This window comes from Sceloporus occidentalis, unplaced genomic scaffold, assembly GCF_023333645.1.
Source record: "Sceloporus occidentalis isolate IW3139 unplaced genomic scaffold, rSceOcc1.0.p SCAF_3, whole genome shotgun sequence".
Classification (NCBI taxonomy): Eukaryota; Metazoa; Chordata; class Lepidosauria; order Squamata; family Phrynosomatidae; genus Sceloporus; species Sceloporus occidentalis.
This window is the reverse complement of record NW_028316983.1, coordinates 187,956,040-187,969,434: the sequence shown is the minus strand read 5'-3', so window position 1 is coordinate 187,969,434 and position 13,395 is coordinate 187,956,040. Positions and strand designations below refer to the sequence as shown.

The 13,395-nt window shown below is 36.4% G+C and overlaps 1 protein-coding gene across 1 annotated transcript in view; it reads left to right on the top strand.

Annotated features, from left to right (window-relative positions):
- ROCK1 (Rho associated coiled-coil containing protein kinase 1) overlaps nt 1-12,555 on the top strand; it is a 112,515-nt gene extending 99,960 nt beyond the window's left edge. The window contains exon 33 of the mRNA XM_089517151.1: nt 9,558-12,555. Within this exon, the coding sequence (XP_089373277.1) occupies nt 9,558-9,561 (4 nt within the window). The 3' untranslated portion in view covers nt 9,562-12,555. The remainder of the gene's footprint in view (nt 1-9,557) is intronic.
- Nucleotides 12,556-13,395: the final 840 nt, after the last annotated feature.

The following is a 13,395-nucleotide window of genomic DNA, read 5'->3' as shown; positions in this document are numbered from 1 at the left end:
CCTATAGTAATGCTTTAAGATCCCTAGGTATATCTTTGCAACTGGTCTCTTAATAATAATGAATCTTTTTTTACTAAAGTGGGCATCATCATTTATTTTAAAGCATTATTGTGTGCTGGGGGAGTTGAGTCTCATTTAGATGTCCCTGTTGACTACCATCCCTTACTCTGTTTTTCATACCCTTTCTTCATTCTGTTGAATTAATTTGTTCTGTATGTGATTTTACTTTTCTTTTAGCTCAGTTTTGCCAGAAGTCTTAGTTATTGCTCATTCTTAATTCCATATGTTAATAGAGTCTTATAAAATTCAAATCATATTTTCTTAGAAGGCAGGAAATTTCCTTCATTATATCATATACCTCAATTCTTCTGATGTATTTTTGTATACGTAAACTATTTCTCAAAGTTCTGCAGCATAGACTCCATCCATACATGGAGAGAGAAATTCCAGAGGTGCAAGCAGGATTCAGAAAAGGAAGGGGCATTACAGACCCCATTGCAAACATACGATGGCTAATGGAGCCCGTCAAAGAATTCCAAAAAAAAAAAAAGAATCAGCATGCGTTTCATAGACTACAGCAAAGCATTTGATTGTATAGATCACGAAAAGCTATGGAACCAAAGACATGGGGGTGCCGCTACATATGATAGTTCTGATGAGGAATCTGTGTCAAGGACAGGAGACCACCATCAAAACAGAATTTGAGGAAACAGAGTGGTTCTCAGTTGGCAAAAGGGTCAGGCAAGGCTGCATCCTGTCACCCTACTGGTTTAATTTATATGCTGAAAACTACATAAGAAAAGCAGAATTAGAATTGGAAAAAGGAGGAGTTAAGATAGGAGGAAGCAACATTAACAACCTAAGATATACGGACAGCACGATAATATTAGCAAGACATTCAGGAATTGGAACAGCTAATAAGGACAGTCAAAGATGAAAGTGTAAAGGCAGGTCTGATGCTGAACATAAAGAAAACAAAAATAACAGCTACAGAAGAAATACACAAATTCAGTCTAGACAATGAGGAAATTGAAATAGTCAAATAATTCCCATATCTAGGATCAAACATTGACCAGAATGGAGACTGCAGTCAATAAATAAATGAAAAGAGCAGCTATGAAAGAATTGGAAAAGATACTGAAGTTGCACCTAGACTCTGGGATGACCTGCCGGATGAGATCTGTCAGATTACCACCTTGGAAACCTTTAAGAAGGCTATTAAGACGGATCTCTTCCAGCAGGCCTTTCCAGACTAGGTCCACCTCTATTTTCCTGCCCCCCCCCACTTCTCTCCCCTTTTCTCCATCCCTTTTTCCATCCTATCTGGTCCCCGCTATACATTTTTTATTTTAACAAATCTTCCATTGATTTTAACTGTGATTTTATACTACTGTTTTAATATCTGTCTGGTTTAATCTCTTTTTAGTATTACTATGTTTTTATACTGGAGCGGGGGAGGGATAGGAGTTTTAGAATTTTAACTGTATTCTCTTTTATTGTTGTAATCTGCTTGGATTCCAAGAGATTAAGCATTATTATTATTATTATTATTATTATTATTATTACTGAAGAGCAAAGACATACAACTGAGCACTAAAGTCAGAATCTTTCAGGCCATTGTATTCCCAATTACCATGTATGGATGGATGCAAGAGCTGGACAGTGAAGAAAACAGACAGAAAGAAAATCGACTCACTTGAGATGTAGTGCTGAAGAAACGTACTTAGGATATACCACGGACAGACAAAAGACAAACAAATGGGTTCTTGAACAGATCAGACCAGGGCTCTTCTTGAAAGCTAAGGCCCTATACAGACAGCCAAAATAAAGCTGCTTCGAGTCACTTTGGAGATATGGTGTTTCAATGATGCATGTGTCCTAAGAGTCTGGAAGCTGCACCAAAGCTGCATTCCAGTCCTTAGGATTGGAGCGTGGCTTTGGTGCAGCTTCTGGACTCTTAGGATGCATGTATCATTGAAACAGCATACCTCCAAAGTGACTCAAAGCAGCTTTATTTTGGCTGTCTGTATCAGGCCTATGATAATCAAGTTGAGACTATCATACTTTGTCCACATCATTAGTTGGCATGGATCACTAGAAAAAACAATAATGCTAGGAAAGGTAGAGGGTAGAAGAAAGAGAGTAAGACCACAAACCAGATGGATAGACTCGATCAGGTTATGGGCAAGGGCTTGCAGGATCTGGGCAAGGCAGTGGAAGATCTCATCCCCAGGGTCACCATGAGTTGGGACCAATTCAAGAGCAACTAATAACAACAACAAACCATTTCTTCACTATTTTCCTATCTAATCCTTGACATTTTGGTATTCTTTAATCTCCCTCTGGCTTTTTGTGTTTTCTGTATTCAGTTTTTTAGGGAGAAGGAATGATTCATAGATAGCTGTTCCATAACTGAAAAAAAGGCAAACCTTTATTACATAAACACTTTGCTGGGTTACCTGTTGCTTTAAAACATAGAAGTGAAGTTTGAGGTTTTGCCTGAACATTTTGGCATTTTGTTTGCATTTTATATCATGTACTGGAGTGACAAGCACCAGAAAGATGAGATTCAGAAATTTCTATTTTGTGGACCTAAGGGCTGGTATCTAACTCACTAGTGCTAGCCTCTGTGGATCTTTCAGGAGTTCTCCTTCCTCTGTTGCCAAACAGCTACCTTCTTTGCACAAAGCCTGTTCTTTGCATTCTTCTTTGTCATCTTGTTTTCAAGCCCACTCAAGCAAGTCTTCAAGAGGTCTGAATCTGGAGTTATACAGCAACAAGTGTCAAGTGGTTTTATGCCTTGAGAACAGGACAGACTAGAGAAGAAACTTGCTGCTCCAGATCTGCTCCCTAAATGCCCACACCCATTACCCTATTGGCACTGCCACTTAGTTCTCAGCTTCTGGCCCAACCTGCCACATAGCCACATCTTCTGGACCTGCTGGCTGCACTATGGGGAAACAGCTACATATTGCCTCTCCTCTCCCCCATGCAGAATGCAAATAGGGCACTTCACAAAGGTGTGACAGTTCATTGTGTAATTGCTGTCTACTAATTATTTACCATAATTAGCACTTGCTGTAGAGCACTCTGTTTACTGTTACTGCCTTCCTACCTATGAACAGAGTCCTCTTTGGTGTATAGGATGCTACATCATCTGGTAGTAACACTAGTGATAGGCAAGTTTGCTTACTTTATTTTTTAATCTAGAATTAAGCTCTCACTGAAAAAGATTGTCAAAAAGGGTTAGAATTATATTTTAAATTTTGAAGAGATTACATCTCATTTCAGTCTGAAGTGCTTGTACTTGTACACTGACATCCTTGAAATCAATTAGACTTTAAATAATATTTTATTTTATTTATATGCTGCTTTTCTCCCAAGCCACTTTGAGAGAAAGGTGGCATATAAAATAAACAAATACATAAATGCTATAAAAACTGACCAAATATCACTGTATGGAAAAGGCTTGTAGAATGGGCCTATTGGTGATTGTTGCTGTTGAATATCCCAAAACATACTATAAGCTGTAGAAAAAGTTAATGTTGATAGCATTGAATTTTGATGTTTTCTAGTTTTTTCTAGTTTATTGTGGTTTTATGAAGCTTTAGGTTGCCTTCAACATTTGGAGAGCTGAGTAAAAATAAAATACTGTATATACAGTTTATAATTAATCCATAAGTATTACCTTGCATTAGATTTCATGTCATTTTTTTCCTGTGGCTGTCTTTATTTCCATTTCTCTCTGGATGGTTTTTCTACTATTTTCTGGCCACTAAAACATCATGTAAAACTTCATATTACATATTTTCATTCTCTCTATATATAAATGATAAAATATTTATGAAAGGGAAACAAAAGTATTTATGCTACCTATGTTCTTTCTCAGAAATGCAGGTGCTCACAGTATACAGATAGATATACAGCACATCAGGGGATCGGATAGAACATGATCTACATTTTTCTAAGAGCAAATCTTACTACCATAATCTACAGCATTTAAAACTGCCAGTTCCTTTTAGGCTTTTCTTTTGTTAACGTTCAGTTACATTCTTAGATGCTGCATGTACAAATCTCATTGCTTGGGTCCTGGATGTTTTAAAATTATGCTGTCAACACAGCCTGCTTAAACATTGTTTAGGAGACAAAAAAAAAGCCCTTAAATTTAAGAATGGGAAAATAAATTTTCTTCTTGACAGAACAGCTCATTTACTTCTCTCTCTCTCTCTCTCTCTTTTTTGCACTGACCATACGTTTAAACCTTTGGAATAGCTTCTCTCTTTTATTCAGCATTAGCAAACAGATCACTTCTCCTAAACCATATTTTTTTTCATATGGAGTATACAATCACTCTTCATAATTAAATCGCCGTGAAATGATAATTTCTAAATTTCAATAGGTCAAAGGAGTATGGCTCTGTGGGGGACATTACCCATTCAGAAAACTCAAGTTACTGGTGAGTAGCTTTTGTTTTTAAACCCTGGCATGTGATTCATGTGACAGTAGTAAGAAAGCAGAATTGCTTTCTTCTGCTAATGAGGAAGAGTTTTCTTATAACTGATACTATTTTTCAAATTGCCTTTTGAGAGGTCTGTTGCTTTCATTTTCTTTGCATCCTTGCAGATCACTTGCTAGGAATCTTGGTTAATGCTATGTGTTCTTCTTGAAACTGTTGGTAGAAAACAGTATGCATATTTTCTCAACAGTCTTAATTCTGCTGTGAAGAATATGCCATGGTGATGGAATCGATTCTTGGAACAATTACATTTCACTAGTATGCTTTCTATTTCTTCTGTAATCTTGTGGTGAAGGTGCCCTTTATTATTCTCAACATAGTGTCATCTGAAAAAGATCTATGGTAATTTTTAACCCAACCTTATAATATTGAGGATATTGTTTAAAACTGAGTGTACTAGGGTAAGTAAGATGTCTAGGACGAAACTAGTAGATGTTTCACATTAATTGTATTGTTTTAACATTTCCTAGAGAGAGAAGTAAAGTAGCTCATATTTTTTACCTCTCAGTTTGTCTTGACTATCATAGTCTTTCTACAAGAAAGCCAGTTTAACCTACCCGGAGCTTCTAACTTTCTTCCATCCAAGTACTATGCTTGCTCTGAAAACTTTCCATTCTGTAGTTATTCTACAACAGGATTGCAAGTTCACTAACATTTCTTCTATGTAGCTTACTCAAAATGCTACTGTCTCCTATGCCCTGTGTACCGGCACATTTACATCTACTTCAGAGGTCCTATTCTAAATCCAGAGGCAAATCTCACTAAATTAGGTGAGATGGGTGCTTATTAGGAAGCAGGCTTTTTCACTGGTGGCCTAACATTTACAGAACACTCTTCCTAGAGAAATGTTCATGGTAGCATATTTTTGGTCTTTTGATCACTGAGTAAAGGCATTTGAATTGATCCAGTCCTTTAAAATATCTTCAAATAATAATTTTATGTCTTTTTTTAAAAAAAAGAATATTCAGTCAGCCTGCTATATCCATAGACTCTTTTTTAGACTATTCCACTTTTGCATGCTGTCAGTAGGATATTCTTCATTGGCTAGCTGTTTTGTAGCTTTCTCAGTTTTCTCCATTAGGTGGGAGCGGTAACTTGCTATAAAACATTTCTGTGGGAAATAGGGAGAAGGAACCAACAGTTTCTCCCACCCTTGCCTCCCTACAAAGCTCCTCAGAGGAACTGCTGGCTAATTAGGGACACAAACAAACGTGTGGACGACAGTTTGGTCAGAGTGTAGGTTGTATGGAATATTAGAAGAGATACAAATCTGCACTAATATTGAAGACTTCTTTAACATGAATGGGGTAACTTTGTGCATTTGGCCTTGTGGTAGACTAGCTCTATGAACCTACTTTTTTTATTTCTCCTTTCTGCAAGGCTCTTATCTTTCATTGAGCTTGTCTGTTTCTGTGTTTTAGTAACCAGTTGATATGCCCCAGAGAAGAAGACAGGATTAAAGCAGAAGAAACTCAGCATTAATGCAAAGACCATATTGCAAGGGGGGGGGGGGGACTGATTCACTGTGATTTCCCACCATTATTTGTATTTTAAGCAGTAGTCGATTAAGTCTAATATCTTGAAAGGCTATACAGAATACTTGGTTTTTTTATCTAAAAATCACTACCACTACTCATTAAGACAACAACTGTGATATTTCACTATAATGTCAGGCTGTTCTAGAAATAGCAATAAATATTACTCTGTAGGCACTTCCTAAAATAGTAGTAGAAAGCTTAAAATCTAAGCATGCTCTATAACAGTGATGGTGAACCTTTTGGAGGCCAAGTGCCCAAACTACAACCAAAAACACATTTATTACAAAGTGTCATGTCCCTCTGGGTTTCTAGTAAGAAACTCTGATAAACTCTGTGCTGGGGCGACGGCACGTGCCCACAGAGAGGGCTCTGAGTGCCACCTCTGGGACGCGTGCCATAGGTTCGCCATCACTGCTCTATAGGGAATTAATTGCTCTGACTCGCAAAATACATGATTGTCTGTTAAGTTTGCAATCAAGATTTTCTTCTCTTTGGACTGTTTCCTCAGTATTCAGACCTTCCTGCCTCAAGATACAAAGCTCTTCTGAGTCCCCCCCCCCCCCCCCCGCCTCGAATAAAACTTGAAAGAGCTTTGTCCTTATCTGTTCTCCCATGAACTATTCATTAATGTAAGGTTAAAACAGACAAACAAAAATTAACCAGCAATTCACAATTAAGTTTATGAACAGATGACAAGTATCATTATTTTGAAAATATTTAATAGTTTAATAATGCGTGGACTCGTTACAAAGTGAGTTCTTCTACTTGTGTATTTGAACTAAAATAAACTTGTCATCTGCAGAGTTTTATAGTAGATATTTTATGTTATAGTGTTACCATAAACGGAGATCTGTGAAAATATAATGGCCTGAATAACTGTATGTATTCATTAACTAATGTTTTTGAATAGTATTCTTAAATCAAAATTTAGTTTGTGTTTTAAATTTGGTGCTAAGAGGTTTGAAAATTAAATTGTGTTTTTAAAGTGTTGAACACTGGCTTGAATCCTGTGCTAGGAAAAAGGAGGTATACTAAATAAATAAACAAATGAGAATAACTGTATGTATGATAGTTGTTAAAAAAATTAAAATGTAATAAATAACACATATAGAAAATTTTGCTTTATTATGGCAAAGTACCAGTAGGAAGGTGGGTGGGGGGGGGGGGGGCGATAGTTCAGTCCATGAAGATCTGGCTGCTTTGAACTCCAGGAAGAAAAAGGCAGGTGCACTTCATTTGAGAGAGTACCTTCATTTGCCCCCCTACCCTGACAGCTGTCAGCTGATTCTCCATTGTTTGAATTATCATGGTCTGAATTGCTTATTAATTTTACTCTATGTCCAAAATCTTTAATATGGCAAGACTGTATTATTCTGGAACATTAAAAAATTCATAACAATGTTTAAATCACCTCAGTCACTTGCTCTAATAGTACATTAGTTTGTCTTTATCCACTGATTTTTTTATCCATGGATTCAAGCATCCATGGCATGAAAATGTTTTTTAAAAAGTATACACTCCAAATAGCAAACATTGATTTTTCATTTTATATAAGGAACACCATTTTGCTATGCCATTATATTTAATGGGACTTGATCATCCACAGATTTTGTTATCCACAGGGGATCCTGGAATCCCAGCAGATACCAAGGACCCACTGTATTAGTTTGTTGTTGTGGATCTATGTGGAAATAAAATTTCAATTTAATTTATTTTATTTTTTATTTTTTTAAAAAACTTTTATTTATTTTAGTTCCACTTAGGGGCAAAACAGACAGGCCAAAAGGAGCAGCCAGAGGCTGCTCTGGCCCCAATTGCTCTGGGACCACGGGAACCAGACAGCCCACTCCCAAAGTGGCCCACCACCGTGGTCTCAAACAGGCAGCTGGCAGGAGAGGCTTTTTGACCCTCCTTTTTCCAGCTGCTTTAGGCCACCTTAATCAGTCTCAGAGTGGCTTCCAGCTGCTTTGGGAGCATGTCATCTAAACGCCACGCCCCCGAAGTGGCCAGAAGCCACCGTATTTGGCCTGTCTGTTTCGTGCCAAAGAACACTAAATCAGCAACAGGATATGTGTTAACAGAAAAACACTTAACAGACAGTTCCATTAGGGTAGTTATCCAGGTGGCGTTGTACAATTAGGATGAAAACAAAAGTTCACTGAGGGAGCCTTTCATCTTGTGGCTGGGTTCAAGCAGAAAGTGCCTCTCCATACGTAAGCACTTCCTGACAGTGGTCTGAGCAAATGTGAAGTAGTGGTAACATAAGAGTTGACCAGTGCTCATAAAAGAATTGTGATTTCTTTTGTCCATTACAAGAATTGGTGGTGTAGGGAGGTTTTTCAAGTAACTATGTATTTCACTCTTGAGTCCACCATTTTTCCAGAGTTTAAATCTCCTGTCTTCCAGTGGGCAGCTATTTCAGTTCTTGCAGCAACCAGAAGGAAGGCGATAATGCCCTGTGTTTCAAAGCATTGTTTTATTTGGTATACAAATGGAGTAACAAAAGTGCAGGACAGAAATGGATGGTTTGTTGGGTGATAAGTGTGATCTGGTTTATGACCATTGTCCAAAAAGCTCTAACTTATAGGCATTCTCTTCTCTTATAGAGATAGGAGCCAGTCTGCAACCCCTCCAGCATGATGGTGGAACATTTTTAGTTATTCTTGATAATTGGATGGGAGTTAAAAAACATCTGTGAATTGTTTTAAGTATTCCATTTGTTGTGCTAGTTGATCTGGACTTATAAGGGAGAGAAGACCAAATATAGAACCAGTTTTAGTCTGTGATTTTCACCCCAAGGACCTATTCCCAAGTTAGTCTGGGGAAAAGGCTCAGTTTAATTTCTAAAAGATTCTTGTTTAAAATAAACCCTAGATGTTTCTGGAAAGTGAAATTAATAATCTCTAACAAAAGGACTATGCAGCAGTTGTGTTCATTGGATCCTTACAATGTTAATTTATTTGCTTCTTTTTAAATATAAAGAGACCAATGAGTGGTAGATATAGGAATGTGCAGGAAGTTGTTATTTTATTTTACAATACCTTTAAAAATATTCCTGTATTGTAGACATGGCAGAATGCAAATTTGTCGGTGTCTTGGCTGGGGTTGAATTTTGATGTTCCTGAACCCTTGAGAAACTTGAAGGACTTTTTTGTTTTGTTGTGTTCTTGGCACAACATACATTGCACAGTTTTTGCTTCTTTTTCCATTATTCATTTCATTATGCAACCCTTCTTAGTTTAATGTTAATTGTGAGTTTAAATAAAATGGAGGAGGTAAGTGAAAGATATATGAAACAGCACTGTGAACTGACTCCAAAATTGTTCAATCATACAGGGCTTATGAAAGGGTAGAGTTCTGCTAAGAAAAAAAAGTTTTGTATATGTTTCAAATGGTTGCTTTGAAGAGCAGCTCCACTGGTTTAAGTAATATATGTTAAATATAAATGCTGATTTGTTGGGGCAATTCTAATAGTGTCTTTTATCTCTTTCATTCTGTTGCAGTTAACAACATGTGCAGTGCTCCATGGAATCTGGCATGGTGCAGTCTGAGAAAGCTGGCCTTTTTTCACCATGCAGAACAATACGGATCGTTTTTTTCCTTCCAATGCAACATGTACAGGCTTCAGGGCTAAGACTATTACTCTCTCCTCCTTGCTTTGGCATAAAAAGCATGCTGAGGGTGTCTTATTGCGGGTTTGCCTTAAAATAGATTAGATTAATTATTACTGTGTAATGCAAGTAAAAGCAAATAAAGCTTAGCTAGAAATAAGGTTAAATTGCTGCCTTTCTTGGATTTCAGAAAATAAGGAAAAAAATAAATGCCTGTTGATCTTGATGGAATGCAGTGAGCTTTTCTCCTGTCAGTGAGAATAAGAGGACTATTTACCCTGTGGGAGGGGTATTTATTTTGGAATAAGCACACAGACTTGAGTATAGAAAGAAGGTATCTCAAACTGAGAAGAACTGAATTTTCTTTGGAGACTCAAAGCTGTGCTGATGAAAACAGAAAAATTTGCTTGAAAAGAAAGCCGTACATAATCACTTGAACTTCAGTGCCTTTTCTGCATTGTTCTTAATGCTAATAATTGATTGTGAGACAGCTCAAAGTGTTACATATTTTTGCTTTACAAAATACTAATTCTGCATATTTGTAAAGGGGGAGAAAATGAGTAATTACATATAATCTATGCATTGTTGCCAAGCCATACAGAATTGTACTACTAGAGGCATTAGAACTAACAGTTAAAATACTGAGTTTGAAAGCATATTTTGGTACATAATTTTTCTATAATTTGTATAACATATCGCATTAACAATCTGAAGTGCAAATTACAGCACGCACACACACACACATATACACAAAATGTATGCACTGTTTGAAATGTAAATTATTGTTAGAACACTTTTAATGGATGTTGCCCATTTAGTGCCTTATTCTGAGAATTGTTTTACTGCCATGTCAAATGTGTAGAAATCTCAAATATCTATTATTGTGTGTTGGTGGTTTTATTGGATCAAAGTATTGTAGGTTCTAGTTCTATTTGCCAGTGTACAATTTTGAATGAAACCCACATGTTACCGAGAGATTATTTTAATCATTATATGAACAGTAGTAAAATTTTACATCATTAAAACAAATAAAACACCTACAAGACTTTAAAATTCCAGATAGTAAAGAAATTGAATAATTTGAATTCTTGCTTTGTAGCAATGATATTATTGTGGTATGAACAGTATGGTTTATTTTATTTTTTAACCAAATACCTCTTCAATAATTTATAATGGCTTTGCAGTTGTGTATTAAATATGAAGCACTGGAAAACTGATTCGTCTTCAGGACGATTTGCATGTTTCAAGTGGTGTTGAAAGCCACACTAATGGATATGTAATAAACATATCTTATATAATACGATAATGACCAATGCTCATTTAATACAGAATAAAAGTAATTTATGGAAGAGCTATTTTGAAAATGACTGTGGTATTTTTCTCCAGAATACACTTCCTAGGAAGTTTTGGAAATTATTGTGCTTTACAAACAGATAAACTATCAGCATATTTAAATCTGATACAAACTTGATAATTTTTTTAAGTTACATTTTTATAATGTCATACTGCATTTTAATACAGGGTAAAATAGAAAAATTCTCATAGGATTGTGAAGACTTTATTTTGATATGTGAATTGTTAGATCCCATTTACTTAATTAACATGCAGTGATTTTCATCAAAATTCAGGTACACAGCTCTTTAAAAGAATAGTTGCATATGCTTTTAATTTATAATTAAGTCATGGTTAATAGTAAATATATGTCAAGCTTATTCTGCACTCTGGAAGTCAGAGATACTGTTCTTTTGTGATACAAAACTAACAGTAAGATTGGATGGTGGTGGCCAGATAAGATAGTGCATGGTGGAAAGAAGGTTTAAGAGGAGTTAGGCTGAAGCAGAGGAAATGGTGAAGAAGGCCAGAATTGTTCAGATATTTTTGAAGGCTTTGAAGAAGGAAAGGGAAGTGATTTGAGATAGCAAGACTGCTGTAGGTATGGAGAGCAACATGGCATAAAGCACAGTGGGCAGAAAGTGAGAAGAAGGGAAAGAGAGGGATGTAGTAGTTGCAATTGTGGTAGCCAGGAAGTGAGAAGTGGTATAAAAATAATTAAGAAGTGAAGGAGAGAGTTGAGTATCTTAAATGTGTTATAGGGGGTCAATAGTAGGAAGGCCATTTTGGCAATGGTAAAGGGATGGAGGCGAGATCTGAAGGGAGATGGTAAGAGGCCAGCAAGCTAATGGTTAGTGATGTTTACTTCTCCTGATTCAAAAGGTGAGGTATTTAACATTGTGTTTTCTTGAATGATTAATTAATTGTACATGTTTCCATGAAGACAAAGTAAATGTTTATTTACAAATGGGTATAAGCAGTACTCATGAATGTGCAATTTACAACCCTGTTGCCAGAGATTTACTTTTTTTTCTCTTGAGGAAATGAGGGGCACCTAGGAGAAGGATGAAAATAAATTCAAAACCAGAAATCCGTTTAGTAATTTTAATAGAGCACCATAACTGAATATGGAGAAGGAATTGATGTATAACAGTAGTGGCCATTTCATGAGGACTTAATGTGGCTTTCAGTGCAGTCATCTACTACATTCTGGAGAATTATGCCTAAGCCCTAAATTTAGAGTGCCCGATTGGTTTGGTCAGTGTATTTACATGTAAAAATCAGATTCCTGACTAGTTCTGGATTTGGTATCAGGCCTCTACTCCATGTAATGTGAGTATGTTGGTGTTTTAATTCTCCATTTTGAACTAAGTATTATAACAATCTGTTCTGTATTTCCAATATTGTTCTCACTTTATTGGTTTGTTTTCTGGTGTTCCTCAATCCATATGTATATATCTATCATGTTATCAGTCCACTTCATGAATCATTTGGAGTAGCTGTTGCCTGTAAAACATTATGCTGCAATAAACCAATGAGTCTTTAAAGTGCCACAGAAGTTGCTGCTTCTTCCTCGTCTTCTTTAAAATACTTTGACTATTTCTGAAGTGTTCTCAGTATCATTACAATTAAACATCTGCCACATATATTTCATAACATCTAACCTAGAATTATAAAATGTTGCTTAGGAAAGGCGTCTATTCAGTGGGCATGAAGTTCTGAAAAAAGCAGGGAGAATATCACAGTGTATGGGCTTCATTAAGCATCTGATGACAGAAAGAAGAGAGATTTCAGAATATCTTGCTCTCTAAAGAAAAATAGAAGGAGAGTTAAGTGTGGCTATGAAGAAAATAGCTGGAATGAAATATTGTATTCAAGAATATTGGCTACCTATACTTGGTACACAGTATTCCTCTCAAAGTAGTGTTTGGTAAGAGCATCAGCTATATGAAAATGTATTTTCTCTCAGTCTGTTCTTGGGCTTCTCTGTTCATATCTTTATTTTCCTTTAATGTTCAAAAAGATACTAAATTGGGAAGGGAGACATTTTGGAATGGGGTGTCTAGCCATATAACAACTAACATGCAGGGGTAGCTGTGTTGGCCATTTAACAAATCCATCAGTGATACTTTTATTGGCCAACCAAAGTGCACAATATACTTGTTGCAAACTTTCAAAGCTCCATGGGCTTCTTCATCTGGCAAGATGTTACAAACCAAACAGGTCAAAAAAACAATTGGAGATGTTAGATGCCTGCATGTTGTTTCAGTCCTTAGTAAAGATGGTATGCTGTGGAGGATATCTTTTTGCAGGCAGGCTCCTCTTCCTTCTGGCCATGTGGCAATAAGGGGGTTTTCAAAGTCCAGGAAATTTAAAGTCTATTTGCATCTCAACATGG